At 40.7% G+C, this 21,226-nt stretch overlaps 1 protein-coding gene and 1 long non-coding RNA gene across 4 annotated transcripts; one reads left to right on the forward strand and one right to left on the reverse strand.

Moving 5' to 3' along the window:
• The first annotated feature begins 79 nt into the window (after nt 1-79).
• On the forward strand, nt 80-617 carry LOC307035842. The gene is made up of 3 exons (XR_013807225.1): nt 80-217; nt 299-395; nt 484-617. It is a non-coding gene; the product is annotated as an uncharacterized lncRNA (long non-coding RNA).
• Nucleotides 526-18,685, reverse strand: urb1 (URB1 ribosome biogenesis homolog). Of its 3 annotated transcripts, none has more exons than XM_079675631.1 (39): nt 18,428-18,684; nt 18,186-18,325; nt 17,941-18,092; nt 17,715-17,844; nt 17,526-17,622; nt 17,359-17,444; nt 16,953-17,078; nt 16,739-16,869; nt 16,460-16,655; nt 15,885-16,022; nt 15,600-15,773; nt 15,387-15,519; nt 15,177-15,299; nt 14,969-15,081; nt 14,736-14,852; nt 13,204-13,320; nt 12,936-13,074; nt 12,684-12,842; nt 11,247-11,446; nt 10,931-11,149; nt 10,658-10,849; nt 9,678-10,515; nt 9,355-9,559; nt 9,084-9,270; nt 8,939-8,997; nt 8,656-8,843; nt 8,435-8,545; nt 8,293-8,356; nt 8,047-8,215; nt 5,956-6,058; nt 5,702-5,862; nt 5,511-5,622; nt 5,197-5,303; nt 4,821-4,964; nt 4,613-4,722; nt 4,295-4,501; nt 2,796-3,037; nt 1,493-2,071; nt 526-1,179 (listed from the first exon to the last, which is right to left on the reverse strand). In XM_079675631.1, the coding sequence occupies exons 1-39, from the start codon at nt 18,549-18,551 to the stop codon at nt 989-991; spliced, it is 6,783 nt and encodes a 2,260-aa protein (XP_079531757.1). In that variant the 5' UTR covers nt 18,552-18,684; the 3' UTR covers nt 526-988. The 3 variants fall into 3 exon arrangements, with proteins under 3 accessions (XP_079531757.1, XP_079531756.1, XP_079531755.1); XM_079675630.1 differs by having other exon boundaries at nt 15,177-15,302; XM_079675629.1 differs by having other exon boundaries at nt 15,177-15,519; nt 18,428-18,685.
• Nucleotides 18,686-21,226: the final 2,541 nt, after the last annotated feature.

Raw genomic sequence — 21,226 nt, forward strand, 5'->3', positions numbered from 1 at the left:
GACTTTCTAGTTGTTAGAAACAACATTTTAGCATAGTTAAATGGTTATCAGTTTTCACTGTCAACATTTTGGAATAGAACAGAATTATTCCACTCAAAAAATTAACCGATGGCTGTAATGGACAACTCAACCACCGCTGCTCCCTTTGAATGGGAATACTATTACGATTACATTGATCCTTTGATCGTGGATGAGCGTAAGCTGGAATACAACAAGTGTAAGTCTTTATGAGTTATTGCATTTTTTGTCTTTTTCTGGTTTTAATGAAAATAATGAGAATTTTCCTTATCCCTTTCAGACTCAATTGTTATAATATTTTGGAGCATTCTGGCTGTTTTTATGGGATTCCTCTTCCTCAGTTTGAATCTAATGTCCCGCAGTGGAAACCTTCAAAGGTACGTTGGTTTACTGATACGTTGAAATAGACACACAAAAAAATATAGCTATACATTCCTTAAAACGTTATAATTATTATTGTTGCAGGAGACACAGATCCAACATCAGAGGAAATCACAGGACATCAACTGCTTGACCCAGGACTTTATTTGAATGAGTACATTTTATAAATGTTAGCTGTTTACAATGAGGTGTGATGGACACAAAACAATAACCAGGAGGAAAACTGTGAAGATTATGTTGCAGGAAAATACGTTTTTAGACGGAGTAGCAACGGGTCCTGCTTTCTTTCCATTTCAATGAATACTTACTGAGTACAAGGCGATGTTACCATTTAGTACAATGTTATGTAAATATTGTTCTATGCTTTAGCCTTCACTGTGTGTATTTGCTAACCTGGCCCTAAAGACACACTTACACACAACATGTTTCAAATATTTAGTTCATACAGGAAGCATGTCAATAAAAAAAACATTCACAGAAGTGTAAATTAACATTTTATAACGGGAGGTTTTACAAAATATCTTCAGTCTTTTTACAAGAATGTAATGTAACGAAGTCTATTTTAGAGAACTGAGTAGTGGTCAGATGTTTAACTCTTCAGGGTGGTGATGTCATGACAGACGGCTCTGATGGCTGTTTGACTCAGAGATGATTTGGATGCTTTCTGTCCGTTACACTTAGCTCTGGTCACCAAACTGACATGAGACAGAAACAGCTCTGCTGACGTGGCTCCTCGCCACAACTCATGGACGTACGACGACAACAGAAACAGCCCTGCTTCTGGAACGGGAGAAAACAAGAGGCTTAATTCATTGTTTGGAGTCAGACACACTGATAGAAAATTGCCAGTTGTGTGTTTACTACAATAAATGTAACATCAACATAATGAAACACTGACTTGAACCACTCATGCCACCTGTCAAATTAAAAGTAAAGGTTTTCTTTAATGTTATTTGAATAAAATATAAACAATTTGCATCTGGATATGTATAACATTTTGATAAACTGTGATGGGACTCATGTAAAAAGAGGCAAAGTTTTGTTATAGGTGGTTTGAAATGTAAACATTTAGTCTGTGAATAAGGGAACCTACCACGTCGAGACTCATCATGTGTGGCTTCTGGCAGGCAGGCAGAGACGACTGCCTGATGCAGCTCTGGAAGGTTGCCTTGGCTCTCTAGCAAGCAAATCATTATGTTGCTAAATAGCTGGAGGACATCTACTTTTGCTGAAAGGCTGGAGGAACACTGAGCTTCGAAGGCCTGATGGTAGAGTCGAAGGACGTCTGCTTTCATGCCAACATCGAGTAACACAAACTGCATGCCTTCTCCTTGTTTTATCACAGCCTTTTTGATCCAATGCAAGAACTCTTTTGTTCTGGTTTCATCATACGAGTCCTCGACTAAACACCTCAGGGACCACTTGGTGAGCAGGTGTGCAGTGTCACTAGCCAACTGACTGGGGTCCAGTTTTTCTCTTGGCTGAGCCGGCTGGGGTTCAGGGAGGGGGTACGCCGGCTCCCAGTGGACAAAGATACTGCTGAGGTAAGATGTACACTCAGTCAGCAGACTCGCTTCCTGTTTCTCAGTCTCAGCATCTTCTGCCAGGTTCTCTTTTCTGGCACGGGCTTGGGAAGAGGAGCCTCTACCTCTGGCCTTATCCTTCCCCATCCCTGAGGAGGAAGATGAACAAAACTGTGTTATTGCCATTAAAGATACAAGCAAGGATTTAGATACCGTGAAGCGGAACAAAGCTATAAATGAACCAGTTTGTAATGGAAAAACTATGACACAGTCTAGCATTTGTCCTCACATGTAACAAATTGATAGTTTTTAAAGCCTTATTTCTATTAATATCCCTAAAGAAAAGACACACAGTCAGCTAAATAACAGCCACAGACCGGTGATGTTACCGTACACACTTTCTAACATGAGTTTGGCTCCATTGTAGATTCTAAAAGGCCAAATATGACATTTTCAGCGTCATTTTTTGGAATTGATTTCAGCTTTTTGTGCTCTATGTTGTTTCATTTGTATGCTTATATGCCGCATATGAGCAGCAGAACATCATTTTAACAGAATGGAATCGACTGCAAACCAAGACCCGCCATTTGCTTACAGATCAGTCTGTTTGAGCAATAGTGAAGACATAAATAACTTGTGAAAAACATTGATGAATAAGAAAATCAACCCTCAAATGCAAACAGTGCAAGACTGGTTTGAATGAGTTTTTCATGAACATGACATGTGGTTGTATAGTTAACACATATTCATGTCTGTCAAATTCATCTTGGAGAGTTTAAATGTGGATTAAATATTTCTCTTTGATGATGTGCTTTAGCAGGTCTAATAACTGTTTCTGTATGAGGTCAGTTGTACACACTTAATGGCACTTACCCAGTAATTCCTTTAATTTGTGCCTTTCAGCCAAGGCTTGTATTTGGGAAAGGAGTGCTGCGTTGCGGGACAGGGAGGCCCAACAGAGAAGCAAAGTGAGGGCTTCGGTACAAGAGAGAGGCTGTGGGTGGAGTGTTAGCCAGTCAGCCTGTTGGTTTACACTGAGAGCTGTCCCACGATGCTTCAGTACAGAGCAAAGGGTCTGCAGGTACACGTTGAGCTGAGCGGCCTTCACACGCGACCTGACAGGAGATCAAACAAACACTGATATCCTTGGCCAAAAGATGGTCAACATCAATCATATCATTTAGATCAGGGGTTCCCAACCTTTATTGTGCCAAGGACCGGCAGATACATTAAAAAAAATGTGCGGACCCGTTGTCAATTTTAACTGATTTGAATATTTACTCACCAGCAGGTGGCAACAGAGGCTAATTGTATTTAACAGCCTGAAGAAAAAGCATACACATATTGATATAACTGAAAATGTCAGTGAGACCCCTGGGCTTGTTTGCCAGCAGTAATAACGTCATACCGGGGCGTTCGTTCCGGTGCACTCCGACAGCATTTAGCACTACATCGAGATTAAGATTAAACTAACTTCTTTTGGGAACACCCACATACCAATGGAGTTGGCCAGATGTGTGTAAATTACTGTTAATGGTAATTTGAAAACAAATGCCGTTGTTGGACACACACACACACACACCGAACATACACACACACACAGCGGAGCTGAGCAGAGCACATACACACACACATCATGCGCCTTTGTGACCGGACATTTCCTTCACACAACGAGTAATAGGGGGAATAATCGGGCCGTTCGATGTGTGTGTGTGTGTGTGTGTGTGTTGTGTAGGTGTGTGTGGTTGAAACGTAGCAGCCTGGAGGGGAACACAGTGAAGGCGGTGTGTACGCGCTGTTGCTGCACTTCTCAGAGGCTGCCTCCTGATGCTGCAGCCATTTCATGAAGTGAAGGAGCATTTACAAAATAAAAAAATAGCTCTACACCCCTGGCCGCAATGTCCTTAAAATGAAGTCAGAGTTTGAAATATATCTCAAATAATGTATGCACTGCCATTCCCCCACAAACATAACAGTCTGCGATTAAACGGTTGTTTCCTGTGTGCTCCACTTCCTATTGGCGCACCAGCTGTAACTTTATCTGCGCACGAGAGGCTGAGACCTTATGCTAACCAATTTCTATTTATTTTGTATGTTTTGGATGAATATATATAAAAATAAATTTTAAAAAATGTTTTTATTTTTTTTTATAAGATATTTTTATATATTTATAATTCTGCAAATACTACGATAAACTCACAGCTATTTCGCGGCCCGGCAGTAACACCTCCGCGGAACGGGGGTTGGGGACCCCTGATTTAGATTAAGGTATAAGTCAAATGAATGACTTAAAAATGTAGTTAAATCACATTAACACTGTCACTGTGATTGCCTACCACGACCACTCATTTCTGGTGGTTAGGGAGCTTTACCTGAGGTGTCTGCTGATGGTTAATGCCACAGACAGGAATTCAGTGATGAGGGGGAGTGGGAGACACTTTACTGAGCTCTTGGGTTTCTCCTCTGTAGATGAAGAGGTCTTGGCTTCATCCGCCTGCTTCTCCTTCTGCCCGAGGTTAGTAAACCAGAGCACATGGAGCAAATCTATGATGGCACCAAGCAGCTGCTGGTCCAGATTCCTAAAGAACATACAGACATATGAAGAAAATAAGCAGCTGGCTGGAGATTCTTGTAGTAATATGAATGATTATGTCAAAATAAAGAGCCATAATTGGAATTCTCAAGCTTACTTTTTTTCAACCAGCTGTATTATCCAGGTTAGCAGCCCAGAGCTCTTGGTGAGGTTATAAGCTGCTCTGGTCACACGGGCGGCCTGGCACAACACCCTGATTATCTGTGCCTAGTGGAAAGATACAGTTAAAATTAACTCATTGAGTCCCTTATGAAGTTTCAAAGAGTATCTGGATTGTACTGCTCTTGTGTTGCAGCAGTGTGTACCTGGGAGTGTTCATCACACAGGGGGCTGCTGCTGAAAGCTAAAAGGGTCTGAAAGATGCCTTGTTGTTCACACAGTTCATAGCTGTGTCCATCACTTATCCCCTCCTCCAGCACACTCAGGATCCACTCACGTTCCATCTTATGCTGCAGAAAAAAAGCAGACAGTCAGTCGAACTCTCAACGTTTCAAACAAACAGATAGCTAAGTTTAGAAAAAACATGAGCTTAGCAAAACAAACAAATGAAGGTTAAATGTTGTTGGCACAAGAAGAGTTTAGTTTATTAATCATTTATTTTGTCAAGGTAGAACCCTGTAAACATGAATGAGAAAACAAAGCAATGATGCAGCAAACACACACACGTATAATCCTAATTACCTCCAAGTCAAAGCCATAAAATAGCTTGAAGAACTCTGGGACTCTTCTGAAGTCCAAACTCTGATGGGACAGCAGGAACCTGTTCAAAACCACGTACATGTGGTCCTCTGGGAAATATGGAAAAACAACGAAAAGGTCAATGACTGGGAAAATAATGTTGTGAAGCAAGCAATACTAAAGCCTATTCAGTATAAAGAAAGGTAAACAATAGGGTAATCAAAAATATAACAATTGAAACTTTTTTTATAACAGAGTTCCTTATCGGTTCAGTAAAAGTCCTTTTTTTTAAAAGTCATGTTTTCAGGGATACACACCAGGTTTGAGCATCTGCTGAGCCACTTTGGCGATGTAGGTGGTCAAGACAAATGGGAGTCTTTGATTCTGCTGTCGGACCCCATTCCTCACTGTGTCCATCAGGTACAGCAACTGTTAAAAGAACAAGCTCATAAGTGTTTCTGTTTTTTTTTATCCACACATATAATATTTAAATACTCCAACCCTTTACCTGTCTCTTCTCTCTGAAGCGAGCACCCTCCAGGTGGTGGTAGAAGCAGCTAAGCACATGATACGCTGCCGCTCTCACTTTTGTGTCGTAGCTACTTAGAGCCATTACAGTTAGTCCCAGGGCATGACTGGATACAAACTTGAGGCAGTCAATCACACACTCTGTGAAACAGGAGAAAACGTAACAGTTATAAAGTGGTATTTACATTAGCTGATAAAGAGCTATGACAACAAACAGCAATGATAGATATTCACCTGGCTGCAGAATGGTGCTGAACAGAGGCAAAAGAAAACGGGGATCATAGAAATTCCCAAGGTCCTCCACTGCATTGTTGTAGTACACCCGCTCCTTATCATCCTATAAAAGAGAAATATTTGTATACTCAAGGTTCATCCAAATTACAATAAATATATTTCTCATAAATCCCTTTTTTTTTTAATCTGCTAAAGTTTTTAAAATATTAGTGATGCTGAAATGAAGAACTACATTTTAACCCATTTAGTTTGTCATGTTTATGTCCTGCTGTCACAATAGGGAATAAGTGACTCACTTCAGTCTCACCTCAATTATTTCTCTGCTGGGAAAAAAAAGGTTTTAGCAGGATAACATATTTAAAGTTTAATATTTACTTATTTTTTATTTTTGAAAAAGGTAGACAAAAATGTTGTCTACTAGACTGGACTTCTTCAATAACAATGTTCATATTGATTGTTGATGTAATACTCATTATGGCCGTTAGAGGCTTAAGTGAACCACTGCCCAACGTTTTACCAGATGAGATAAAAGATATCCATGCATGTACACAAATATTCACCAATTGAAAGAAAAAACAAGGTTTGTGGTGGACATTGGCCCCTCTGGCCGAATGCAGTATTACAACAACAAATACTAAGACAAATAATCATTTTTTAACAGATGAAATAAGCTTATTTAGAAATATGTAGATACAAAAAATTACTTATAAACTGAAGTTTTTATGGAATGGTTTTGAGCAGGAGTTCAAACAAAGCACAAGCATCATTCAGTTTAAAAGGATGTACAGAAATACTTTTTTGGAAAACTATGAGAATGAAGAGAGGAGATTGAAGATGAGAAATTATTGTATATGTATGTATAAATGTAAGTATGAATAATGATGCATAATGATTTAAAGGACAATCATTGATCAAGTAAGGGGGGGGGAATTAATAAGCATTTGCTTCCTCCTGCTCCCTTTCGGACACATATGATTTATTATTATTAATATGAAGACTTTTTTTTGTTGAATATATAAATATTATCATGAATGTGGATAAATACTGTATTTTAACAATACAGTATTCTGTTTTTCACATTTGCTATTTTTTTTTAATCTGTTTGATTGAAATGAAATGAAAGAGAGAAAATCCTTTTAAACTTAAACAAATTGTCTACACCTGAGGCCTGTACTACGAAGCTGGTTCAACATAACCTGGATATGTTTGAGTTAACCGGTTGGCCTAATCCAAAACATACGCGCTCTCGCTAAGTGGTCCTACGACGCTGGTTATCAAGCGGATCGCTCAAGCCACCCGTGTCCTATCTAGTTAGGTGCGCGTTCACATGAAAGGGGTGATATTTGGAGCATTCGACCAATCACAAACATGGAAAAATGTACTGACAGCGCAGCGTCATACTTCCTGAATGAAAAGTAAACTTTAATATTAGACAAATATGAAGACGTTAAACTTTAAACATCCATGACTTAAACACTTTATCCAGGATAAAAGCCACATATGCATATGCAAGGTGAATACAGCTGGTAAAAGAAAAAGTGTTTGAATGCGTACATTAACAGGTTTATGATATCACTGCCCCGTCTAAGACACGAGTGGATCTGACTTACATTTGACTCGAGTGTTTCGTCAACTTAATGTGTTTCTTAAAATAATACTTATGCATACAGTATGTGACACTGAGTGTTGCACGGTCAGATACGGCTCAATAAGCTGACTCAGATAAGGAGATATATGATACATGATGATGTGATATGAATGATAATGGGACACATCAACGTCTGCACTCACAGTACCACGGACCGGTTGATCCGGTTACTTATGTTGTGGCAGATATTTAAGTAAGCTTTCTTAACGCTAATGTTATAATAGTCCGATTGCTCTGAAGATGGGAGGTGATATTCTATGTATGGGAAACACTTTTAATTGTATTACTATTAGAATAAAATTCACGTGGCGGGAGGTCGCCAGTCTCTGGCAGTTATTTTGGGGGTGAAAGGCTGAAAGGTTTGGGAACCCCTGCTCTTTAAGGGTCATTTCTTATGGTAAATGTTGTTTTGGAAATCAGATGTAAAAAATAAAAGTATGGACCTGCAGGATGATTTTGCGATGCTGTGGAAAGTGTGCAATGGTTTGGAGCATCCTGTCGGCGTTAAGCAGGGCCAACAGGTCCTCGAAGCTCTCTTGCTTCCACAGTGAAGCTCCGAGGCTTTTCCTGGTCTTGTGGTGCTCCACAGCTGCCGGGCCCCACAGGAAGGATCTGCAGTTAAAAACACAAATAAGGGATTGCAAAAAAACAAGTACTGTGTAGAATAAACCAAAATAAATGTAACTTACTGAAATTTCAACAGACTGACATCGTTTCTTTCATATTCCTGAAGGAGCAGTAATAGTTTCTGATCTGTAAACAAAGACAAGATGTAAGAGGAAAGAAGGACAACTACCACATAAACAGAAAATTGATTCGATTTTATTTTACCTGAATTATTCAGGGAAACTCCATATGCTCCCAAAAGAACGACAAATTGATTGGTGTTACAGACGGCAGGGCATTTCTTCACCAAAGAGAGAAGTAGGGACACTAACGCTTCTGAAATGACAACGACATTATTGTGTTAGTGTTAAGTAATAAGATAGATAATTGAAGGATAAGGCTTTGTAATGTAGTGTTTTCTTTGTTCTATTTAGCTCCAGACACACCTTTAGCCTGACACCTGCTGTGCTCTTCATCATCTTCCAACATGGTGGGCAGGAACAGAGAATGGCTGCTTGTCATCATGTAAAGGGTGGTTAAAGGAATCAGGTCCTTCTGGACTTCAGTGCCACCGTACATCACTCCCAACAAGTGGCTCAAAGTGTTCAGATAGTGGTGATCTCTGTACCGATATCTACAGGGAAGAATATATTTTAAGTATTTGATTAAAATAAATCTAATGAGAAGCTCTCGAACAAACATCTAGCAGAATTGAAACAATTATCTTACTTCAGTCCATTCTTGATAAAACTGTTCCATTCAGATGCAGCGATGTCTTCAGCTGATGTCTGTGTAAAGAAACCGTATTATGATGCATGAAATAAAATATCAAATGAACAGTAGAGGAAAAACAGTGTGAGGAATATAAACCCACGAGCAGTCCTTGCAGTCTCTCCAGGATGCTGTGCTCCTGCTCCAAACGGGCAGTAGCCGGATCTTTAGAATGACTGTAGGCCGCGATGAGACACTTGAGGGCAGCCGTGGTGACTGACTTCCTCCAGGTGTCTTGTTCCTCTGGGCAACCATCTAGTTTCTCAGTGACAGCATCAACTAGTTGCCATCTGAAAGAGAAAACATTTAGCTAATACCTTGTGACACCAATTATTCACTCATAGTTAGTATAATGTTTTTGAATTGATGAATACCTTTCAAAACTGTCAACTTTTTGAAGAGCATCGGGCAATGTGTTGATCAAGCTCTTAGTGTCCTTGATGTTGGCTGACAGCCTGATCAGATTGGCTAGTGTTTCAGTCACCTGGGCTCCAGAGTCTTCCGTCAGGTTTCCCAGAACACATTGGGACAGTTTGGCCAGCAGCGCTTGCTTCAAAGCCTTTACAACCTCTTTTTGCACTATAAAACACAGCAATGGAGCATTTGTAAATAAATATACAACGGTAAATAGAAGGCAAAAGAGTGACTTCAATATTGATGCTGTTTGTAAAAAAAGAGGACTTGTTTAAGTACAAACCTTCTTGTGGCCTGGCGGGATCCTCTCTTCTTGCCACCTGCAGGTAGGTGTTGATAAGTGGAAGGAATGTTTCCGTCTGCTCTGAGAGCTTCTCCATGTTTGCTGGCTCGAGACACCACATTTCAAAGCAGAGGCGATGTGTGGAGCAGTTCTGCAGCAGGAGAGAGCTAATGGAAAGGGAGTCTGGGAGAGGAAACTGGAGACAGTGCAGCAGCACATCTGTGTGGATGAGTTTAGCACTGCCTGGCTCAGTGGACAGAGTCTGCAGCAGGAAGGCCTCCAGTGCGTGGCTGGAGCAGGACAGCAGCAGGGTGCTCAGGCCATGGAGGTGGGCCTGAGACAGAAAGATGCCGTGGTCCTTGGAAGGGTTAGCTTTAGACTCTGTGAGGATGAGCAGAGCTGCATGACCATAGACACTCAGCTCGGCCTGTGCGCCCTCACTACTAGGAGAGATAAGGCTCCCGTGGGGGAGGAGTAGCAACTTGGAAACCACCTCTCTGAGGTTGCAGGAGTCCATGAAGCTGTGAAGAGACAGGAGGGCTTGGAAAGGTCGAGAGTGTTTCTTTGGTGTCTGGGAGCCCTTTTCCATCAGTTCCTTGAGCACAGCTTTCTCTATCGCCTCCATATAGCTACAACTGAGCTCCATGTGACCGAGATCACTTAGAGTAGGGGAGCATGTCTTCAGCAAGGTCAGAATGTCATCATTCAGCTGAGCGCACATGTGCTTCAGCCTGACAGGGTTCAGAGTGTGAGGAGGTAGAGCAGCCAGCTCCAAAGCAAGAAACCACTGCTGCAAACACGGATGCTTGAAGATGGAGCCAAGGACCGAAAAGAGGACCTAAACACAGAGGGGCCAAAAAAGCATCAGTCATTTGGAAATCAGTAGAAATCAACTTATAACATTGGTCACAGATTGAACAAAAAGTATTTTTCCTTTTCCATCCAATGAAAGCCATAGTTAACAGTGAACCTTTCCCCACCTGCTCTTTATTGGTTTCTGCTGTGGACAACTGGCTGCTTTCTAGGAAGAGGTCTGATCCTTCCTGGGAGTTCTCTGCTGCTGCTGCTGGCTCAGAGTGTGCAGATTCCTGAAAGCCTTGTAGCTTGCTCACCAAATCATGGAGTATTCCCATTAAAGTCTTCAGAGGGGCAGTTCCTATGTCTTTGGGGAACTGTGCAGAAGATCAAGATGTGTTGAGTATATTTTCAAATCAGTCATATACCGATAGTTATCTTGTTTGTTGTGCTCTTACCGTGCCAAGGTTTTCCACTGTTGATCTTATGTAGAGTAATATCTGCTTAGTTGCTACTGGAAAATCATCAATCAACATTGAAGCTAGAGTTCCTTCCACATTCTTCCTGAATGCGTCCTCTAGCAGAGCGTGTGGACCTTGGCTATATGCAGACTCCATCAGTGTGCTGAATGAAATGGGGGTCGAGGATCCCTTTGAATGGTGTTCAGAGGATTTGAACTGCAACAAAAGAGCAGCATTGTTGTTGTTATTGTAAGGAATTACAAGAATGTCACTCTTTCAGTTAAACAATCTCTTGCTTCCACCAAATACTGACCAGTTCCTCTCGGCTTTGCTTAGGAAGCCATTTGGAGTAATACTGATGAAGGTGTATGATGGACGGATGAGGAGGAGCGGAGAGTTCTGTGGACACGAGCTCTTTATCGTACTGCAGCAGAGCCAGGCAGAGCGGGAGAGGCTCTCTCTGACAGTGCAACACATCTGAAAGCACCGCAGACAAGTACTCATGTACCACCCCTGAGGAAAAAAGGCAGATGATGATAATTATTATACCATTCTAAACAATAGTTTTTTAATCCTCATAATATAGAAAACACTTTTAAAGTATAAACGGCAGGCCTTTTACTGAATTTTATTTGACTTTCTTAAAGAACAGATTTAAAAGGTCCCATGTCATGGCCATCTCTACTGATCATAATTCCATTGTTGAGGTCTACTAGAATAGATTTACATTGTGCAATTTTCCAAACTCACATTGGTTTCTCATACAGCATCTCTGTATAGAATGTGTATTCACTCTCTGTCTTAAACGGCTTGTTGGAGCTCTTGCCCCCCCTCCCTATGAGCCCACTGTGCTCTGATTGGTCAGCTCACCCACTCTGTTCTGATGAGTCCACCACCGTTACAGTGGAACATCAGTGATTATGTGTTACAATGGCGTTAGCAACCAGAAAATGACAGCAGTAATGACAAACAGATGAGAATGCTGCGTGGGGTCTGGGTGCCGTGTTGGCGGGACGTTGCCTGGCTCGCTGCTGGAGCGGACACTGTGAGCTGGATTACTGGGGTAGTTTCCTGGTTGCTGCATGGAGTCTGCGAGACACCGCAAAACTCAGCCTGAACTCAGTCTGAGCACACACACACTCGTAGCCTGGCTGTGAATTTATGTGTGTGCTCAGGCTGAGTTCAGGCTGAGAAACCCGCGGAGCTGCGGCTGAGAAAAGATAAGGCTGAGTGAGTGTGCGTTTGTGAGAAAGTCCGCGGATTGGTCCATTTGGACCAGCCTGCGCAGCCGTTACGTCACTTAGACCATTGCGTCACTACGACCCAGGAAGAAAACAATGGAAAAAGAGAAATGTCCAACGAGGCGTTCTGGGGCAGCATAGACAGGTCTTTTCTGTGTTAGAGTTTTACTCGCTACAGGGTGTACTTTGAGGGTTTTGACTCTGCAGACCGTTTACATGCAGAAAAACCTTCATAACACACAAGGGGACGGGTAATAACCGGAAAAGCATGACATGGGACCTTTAAATTATCATAAGGCCGAATTCCATTATTTGATCTGATGGTCCTATCATTGTGCATGCTAGCCCACTTGAAACTTGAATATAATGAAGCCATCGATGCTTTGCTTAGTATTAAATGTCAGCTGTAAAAGAAATGGCCTATAGGAGTGTTTATAGATGTGCATCAACATGGAAACACAATTTTCAGACTCCATTTATGGTTCCACTCATTATATGGTGTGCTTTACCCTTGTCTGCTGGCAGTTTGTTACGAGCCTCCAGTGCAGCGGGGACCACCACACTGAAGGGGAAGGTCTGGATGATGAGGTCTTCACTCAGAGACGGCCCGAGCTCATCCATCTCTCCTTCATTACCCTCCATGATGACATCCAGCATGTCTAAGACATCTACAAGACATTGTCAGATTAAAAATAACTGGTTTCCTAAAACGTGATAATGTCTGGAAGAAACTAACTGTAATTCCATCTTTAAATGCTCACCATCTATGTGTGAGATTGGGATACTGGCTGCGTCGCCCTCCTGGATACTCAGGTTAGCTTGAAGATAAGCTGCCTCCTGGACCAGACTGGCAACCTTATCTGTGTATGTGTAAGAATTACACACCAGTTTCACCAACACCTGGAGCAAGAAGGAGGAGTATATTGGTTATAATTACAATGTATTGATTCACATTGTCTTATTTTGTCTAACCCAAACAAAACGGTAATATACAGAAATGCTGAAAAGATGTAATGTATATAGGCTCACCCTCTCCAAGAACTGGATGACAGCCTCTTGTTGGCTTGCCTCTACTTTGGCCAGCTGGTCGAGCCAGAGCTCCAGCTCAGTCCAGGTGTACTCGAACACTCCACTGTCCTTCAGCACCTGAAAACAATATCGTAGGTTGGTTGGCACTTTTCTCCTAGAACTGAGTTTAGGCAATAGCCTTAACAGAGAACAGAGACATTAGCAAGTCATTTCCCTATGCTGCCTGTACTTGATGACCAGTAATAATAATAACGAGTTTTACCAGTGTTGTTATCATTGAGGCATTTTCAAGTAATATAGATAAACTACATTTCCTAAGTGTAAGCACTGACCGGTTTCCTTATGTAGCTGAAGTACTTCTAACATCTCCCTTAATATTACCATAAATACTCCAAGCTGTACTTTTACTCTCAACAGTTACTGAGGCACGAACTTGCTAAAGTATTCCAAAAGTGCATTATGTGTCTTACTTAGTGTGATTGCCCAGTTAGATTAAAGCAGTATACATTTGGTGTAAACAATGATCAGTTTGAATGCCTGCTCGGGTTTGAAGATTTAAAGTCACTTCTAACATCTAAAAACCTGTGTGCAATGCATATGTGACCTGCTCTATCGAAATCAGTCGGATTGACCCGAAGACACATTTTGAGCTGTATACTATACACTGCTGGAAAGAGGATACTCCTAGCTTTCTAATGATATCAGGATTGTTGTTGTACTCCAAATATTAAGCGAAATATGTCACATTATATAATGACTGTCACCGAGTCATCATTTTGAGAAAAAGGCCTTCAAAGATTTCTCTTCTCTGGAATCCATCGATCTGATTGATTATTAGCAAATGATCAAAATACTATGGAGGGAAGATATTTTCATTTGGATTACTGGTCTGGGGGAAGCTCGCGAGTGTGTGTGTTTGTGTGTGTGTTTGTGTGTGTGTGTGTATACGTGTGTGTGTTTGTGTATTTTTGCGTTTGTGTGTATTGCGTTAGTTTCCCGGGGAAAACACTCACGAGAAACACCGGCTGTTGTTATGCCTGCTGTGACGTTAAGTTACTCCGTTCTCCGCTTGTAATTATGCCGTCACAAGCTTCAAAGTTGTATTTATCATCTGAATTTGCCAAAACAAGTTTAATATTCTGAAAGCCAAGACTTTGTTTATTTGAAATCAGATGAAAACAAACTGTCACGGACCCTGCCGTGTTATCTATGATTACTCTACGCTTACATTCATAATGTCAGCCGGAGGGAGGGGGGGCGGCGCTGCGGAAGAGCAGATTGCCTGTCATCTTCCCTTTACAAGCTTAAAGAATGTATTTATCGTGTGAGTGTTGAAATAAAAGTTTCATATCCTGAAAGCCAAGACTTTGTTTGTTTAAAATCAAAAAAAACACCCAAACCCTGAAAAAATAGTTTTTTACGCAAATCCACGATTATTTTGAAATGAGCCGTTGCTGATTTGGATAGAGCGGGTCACATATAGTGCAGGCAGGAATCAAACGCACAGAGGAAAACAAGGACAAGTTCCTTACTTTTAGAACCAGCAGTCGTGTGGAGCTCTTCAGGTGGCTGCTGCTGCTGCTGACAAACATCATGAGCAGCAGGTACAGTACTGACTTCTCTCCAGATGCCGATTCGGTGTCGACATCCTGGGAAGAAAAGGCAATATACAACACGTTAAAACAAAGCAACACCTTCTAGACAGCAATCATTGAGAAATATAGAGGAAATAGTGAACAAAACAACAACAGTGCAACATTTTCACCTGTATGCGAAACCAGGAGAACTTGCTTGCAGGGAGTTCTAAGGCCAACTGCAGAATCTGATACTGCAAAACTGGAGGAACTTCTTCCCTCATCCCTTTCTCAGACACAATCCCTGGAGAGGATAAACAAAAGGTACTTTAAGACCCAAGAGCATCATACAGTATAACTTATATATATATATACTCAATAAATAAAAAAAAGCATTACCTTTTAAGAGCTTGCTGAAATCAAATTTGCACTGGCTAACCAGATGTGGCACGACTTTCTGGTAGAGACAGATGACCTGGAGAATCAGAGTCTTCAGCAGAATTACCTCGGCTGTCTCAGCAACTGCTGAGCACAACAAATAAAGTAAATAAATGTTTTTAGAGGACTGACAATCAATATACTCAAAACATGTTATGCAAGTATTATTACCGGGCACTTCGTTTTTATTAGTCGTCTGCTCAGCGACCCCTTCAGTTTTTGTCTTTTTTTCGTCACCATCCGTCTTTTCTTTCTTGCTAAGTGACTGCCACTTGGAAACTATGCTCGTCATATCTGGCAGAATCTGGAACAGAGCATGAAGATTAGTTTAATGGTGCTTCATAACTGTGTCTGGACATTCAGACTGCACATTCCTGAGCTGACCTTGCTGAGAATCTCTCTGTACTGCAGCACCAAATCCCCCATCATTTCCAGAGTGTATCCATCCGCGCTGTGCCACTCGGACTTATCCAAAAGGTAGTTCATGTTCCTATTGGCTCTTTTTAAGATGAAATTCATCATGGACAGAGTGGTGAGCTGCACGCCTGTGTTGGCAAACTGTCAAATACAAAAAGAGATATTCTAATATAACATGACGAGGTTCTTCACATGGGGAGTGTTTTGTGGTTCTGCAGTTATTAATGCATTGCGTGAGTCTATGACACTTACAGTGAGGCCCTGTGTGAAGAAGGCCTTGTTACAGACCGGAGGAAGAGAAACCACCATGATCATGGACAGCAGGCGAGGGAGAGGGACGACTTCACGAGTTTGGAAGACTGTGGAAATCTCTGGCTGGGCTTCGTAGATCTGACAAATACATTCACAAGGCATCATTATATATTTATTATGCTCCCCACAAAAGGAAAAAAACGTACAGAAAACCTGAGGTCTTCACCAACGCTGAGTTATTTTAAGTCGAGGCTAAAAACACAACTTTTTTCAGCTGCTTACCTAAAAGCATTTTAACTTGTTTTAGCATCTACTGTATTTACAATCTTGTTTTTAAACTATTCTGTATCTCTTTTATGCATGGTTTTTATGAATCTGTTATTCCATTATGTTTATTTATTGTGTTCCTTTTTGTCTTCTTATTAAGTGTTAATGATGATGTAAAGCACTTTGAATTGCCTGTGTCTATATAAATAAACGTACCTTACCTTACCTTAAATATTTGTTTAATAGAAAAGCTATATGTGAGCCAAAAGCGAATTAGTCTTATACCAATCTAATCTACTAGCAAGTACCTTTTTAAGTAACTTGACATTGTCCTGCCAAGCACTTTTGAGGCGGGGGGTATATGAATACTGCGTCTCCTGAAAGTATCTGGCCAGCATGTCAGGGGTAGCTTTCAACACATTCACCACCAGCTCCGTCACCAACTCATCCTCTGTGGCCTGCTTCTGCCCCACCAGGAACTGAAGCAAGACAATGTTGCCAGCTCTGGGAAACAAAACCAAAGTCCTATGATCAGCACGAGGAGATTCCAGAAGAGCGAAAGGTACATTGACGGATTGATTACTTACCTGCCAGCTGTGCCAAAGCTGGCATCATGAAAGCTGATGCCGTGCTTACGAGAGCAACAAATGTCAAGAAGGAAACTGTGAACAAGTTCCCGAATGACTGATTGCCCAGCATGCTCCGAGTCGTCTACCATCTTAAAGGAGATAAGTAACATTCAGGTTACAGGTTGAAAAGAAAATGACAACAGTAAAATAATGTAAAAAGGTAGTAACTCACTCTGTCATCATCAGTGGTTGCATCCTCAATCCCATTCCATTTATACAGAGATGCTATGTTGGCCAATACAACAGGTGTGAAAAAACGCACTTTCTGTGTCTTACTTATGCCCTTGTTTATCACCACCTGCAGCAAGACAAACAGAAACAAATGCAATTAACAAAACCATACATTGATTGTTTAAATGTGTAAAATTATGTGTATAATTTAGATTTTTACCGGATGATAAAATTACACTACATTCAAGATTTCATGACACCAAGAAATGCATTAGCACGGAACATCACTTGTATATGAAGAAAAAATATATATATAAGAGAACAACATGGTTAATACAATGGTCGTCATTAAGTTATATTTCATCCCCACTCATGTTACATAAATGTGTACAATTATGAGCACTTACTCTTGTCTTCAGTGTAGACAAAATCAGATTGACGATAGACATCCTGTCCTCCTTCACACCCGTACTCAGGATCTCTGGTAGGAGTTCTGACACACCAAAAACGTACATGTCATCAACACACCTGAGATACAAGTCGATTGCGTACATTTGAATGCATATTTAATTACCTTTGATTTCTAATAACTGTCCAACTGTAGCATTGTCTCCAGACACCAAAAAGGACAGCACAAACTGGATATAAGCCATGCGGACATCAGGTCTTCCCTGGGGTGTTTTCAGAGAAGATTTTAAACATACATATCCACAGAATCCAACAAACCAAATCAAAACTGAAAAGTTCAATTGCCACTCCATACCCTCTTATCCCTTCTCTTTGCCAGTCCAGACAGAGCTTTGTTGACTTGAATGTTACTCAGGACATCTCTTGCAGCTTCTTGACCCTGAGACACCAAGGCTGACAGGAGACTGAGGCACTGACGGACGAACCTGTGCACAAAGGAAAACACAAAATGATGGGAAATATTTAAACTGTCCTGAGGGCACTGATATTTGAAGTCCTAGAAATTAGGTTAACACTCCAACCTGTGATTTTCTGATTGGAAGGATCCCTGCAGGAGTTTCACGTGGCTAGAAACAATCTTTTTCACAATAGCATTGCCCACCATGCTGAAGTGGGACAGGTCACTGGCTGTCCGGAGGAGGATCATCTCCAAGCTCTCAAAGATCAGCATCATCTGGACAGAGGCAGGATTGGATTAGATCCACTTACATGGCCAAAAACAGGTTTACTAACAGTTTCAGTAACATTGACTGTGAAAGGCACTTACCTCAGTCTCTACGTGCTTTTCTCTCTCTAGCAATTTGAATATTTCAGCACACTCCATAGAAATTTTAATATATCCTTCCACCACATCATACAGATCAGAGCATGGCAGCTTCTTAGCGGTGGAAACGAATCTCTCCAGTCCTGCAGGCGAACACAAGTGGTACAGTTATGTATTAAAGAATTACTATGATATCTTATTTGCACTCCCGTGAGATGTAGGCAAACTGTACCAAATAAACTCACCTCTCATGACTGTGGCTGGTTCCTTCAGCATGGCTTTAAATACAGTCCCATTGAACTCCGAGACTTCTTTTTTCAGCGGAATGTTGGACTCCACCGAGACTTCGTTTTCGCGCTTTTTACCCATTTTAATATGCAGGAAAAACTGATATTAGTGACTTTTGGTTTTACTCCCTAACATGCCAACAAAGTTCTGTCAGTAACCCACGTTGTGATCGTGTAAACAGAAAACTGTCCGTGGTAATAGTCCTCCGGCCGGAAACGTTTGCTGCTGTACTTTGGTTCCGCATTGGTTGCGTTCTGATCATGGTTGCATTATTATAATAACCGCTTACTACACAGCAAACTACGCTACTGCATGGCATATAATAATATCTCTGCAATATATAAACACCGTAGGAATATACTGTATACATGTTTTTCAATGATTTCCATACAATCTGAGGCAGCCACTTACATTTCATATCAAAATGTGTCAAATTTCCTGACATACAGGACACATGTTGAATTAGAGCTCTTATATATATTTTTCCTTTAATGTAAGCTGACCTAGTGACTGAAATGTAGCACCCAAGTGTGTATATAAGTAAAGAAGTAAATAAAGATGTAAAGAAGTAAAGAAGATGGTAATATTATTTGTATTTTATAAAACCAAGAAGAAGAGTCTCATATACATTCTGTTTAAGTTGTAGCGAAGATAACCCTTTCATTGTGTATACCTCTCTCACAGTCACAATCTGGCATTTCCTGACTATCAAACTGTCTCGCTTTTGTTCTATGCACTTCAGTTTTCAACATACCTTGCTCTTCACTCAATTCAGTAACAGCATCATTTTGGCAAAATACACATTTTGCTGAGAACATGTACATACTTGTAGTTTAGCTTTGTAGCCTATTTAAAGAGTGTGTGGTTTACAACAAAGTGCAGTCTCTTCACAGTTATCTTCTCGACAAACTGTGCAGACATTGCTGAACCAAATCTCAAAATTAGACTTTTAACTGGAAAAAACATGACAGACTCCCACCTCAATCTGAACTTTTTTTTACAGAGACTGGAAGAATACACAACAGGGACTGACATAGTTGAAATGTTAAGTCAAGGTCAGGCTATGTGTTTGATTTTATTCATTTTGGGCTGAGCTATAGGCTATATTGTATTCCTACAGTCTGTTGTAGTATTTCAACATGTATTTATAAGATCGTCATGAACACAATCGACAGCTTATCTGGTGATGCTTCCAAAGCTCAACTAGAAGGTGACATCTCTACAGACTGCTGCTTCCTATCTGTAGGCTTACATAACAACCCCAGCCATCCCCCAAAAGTAATTGCAGGATGTCATCTTTGCAGGTTATTTTTCACCAGATTAGTGGACTCCTTGAGTTGTCATTCAGTTAAATGAACACCAGGGCGCACCCTTGCTCGGTTTGGGTCTTTGGAGTAATAGTCAAACTTTGCACTGAAAAGTGTATGACAATTTAGCATTCAGCAGCTGTCCAGACTATAAATCCTCTTAAGCCCCAAGCCTGTTTTTCAGGTTTCAGGCTCGAAAATGACATTCTCAGAACAAATGACCATATATTCCCTTCTAAAAGGGTTAAATTATTAAAGAAAATTCTCAAAGTAATGATAAACCTGTGAGTTGGATGTAGAAGAGTCAGAATCAATATAGATGTTATTTATTTTGAAGAAAATTCAGATTGAACGTGGTAAAAAACTGTAAATTATAGTGTCCGTCCAAAAAATATTTTGTACTTATAGTGAAAAAAAACTAACCTTGAATGATGGGTTAGTAGACTACAAGCTTTAGGAATCCAAAGTACAACATATGATAAGTACCCTGTATCAAGATTGATGCAAAACAAGTGATATTTTACCTTTTTTGACAGATTTAGCAAAAACCTCTTCTGGGGCCATTTGGGTGGATTTTCCTTATCTCTGGCCCCCCTTCTTTCGATTTTGACATGTGACATCTCTTTCTTTAGAGCCAATAGAATCGAAGGGAAATCGTCCCGCACACACTCATGTTAAAAAAAGTTGGCGTCTTCGCGCATTCAATCTTACTAAAGAGCCTAGGAATGGCCTGCTCTGATGTTTGAAAACGGAATTGCAGTTTTATTGCTTATAGATTATCAGAACATTTCAACGGGGACACAGCCACTTTGGATATTAACCTATGGATTAACTATAGCATCGTTGTTATCGTTTTATTGCCATTGAAGACCAGTTTTGACCAGAAAAAACCAAGGTAAGCCATGTTAGCGTTGTAGGCTACCTAGCGCCACATGTTTTGATGTACGTTTTTGTTGATAACGTGGCGAGTTTGTATCTTTCAGTGTTTAGGTGAGCACCTTTAGATTCTGTGTCTTTATGATCATAAACAATGTGTTGAATGTGCAGCTAGGATAAGTAATAAGGGAGCTAGGACTAGGAGTGATTTCCGGTGCAGTAATAGGTTAGCATTTTTCGCTCGGGGCTAATTCAGAGGCTCACTGTTAGCATTGTGTGTTTTTTTTAAAATTAAAATTAAAAAGATCAGTTAAATTAGTTTTTTCCCGTTATATGGATACAAAATATTCATAGTTTATTAAATATTAAGGTTCCTTAGACGTTGTTTCCTGCAAATGACACGATTTCGGCCCCGGAACCGGTCTGTGGGGCTTAATAGGTTTTAAGGGGCTCAAAGAATCAAATACAATTCAGTTATAAAGACTTGCTGTGAATCGCCTCCAGATTCACTGTGTTGACAACTATTTAGACCCTCCAGAAAAACGCGATCCTGCGATCGCAGAATTTACCGCA

This window comes from Notothenia rossii, assembly GCF_949606895.1.
Source record: "Notothenia rossii genome assembly, chromosome: 4".
NCBI classification, from domain to species: Eukaryota; Metazoa; Chordata; class Actinopteri; order Perciformes; family Nototheniidae; genus Notothenia; species Notothenia rossii.

What these genes read in the sequence shown, in the direction of transcription:
- urb1 (XM_079675629.1), bottom strand. Translation starts at nt 18,551, where the DNA reads ATGGGTAAAAAGCGCGAAAACGAAGTCTCGGTGGAGTCCAACATTCCG. An exon ending in CAAACTGCCAGCAGACAAGG is followed by an intron (nt 11,447 to 12,683) that starts GTAAAGCACACC and finishes TTTTTTCCTCAG; the next exon opens with GGGTGGTACATGAGTACTTG. An exon ending in ATACAGCTGGTTGAAAAAAA is followed by an intron (nt 4,502 to 4,612) that starts GTAAGCTTGAGA and finishes TATGTTCTTTAG; the next exon opens with GAATCTGGACCAGCAGCTGC.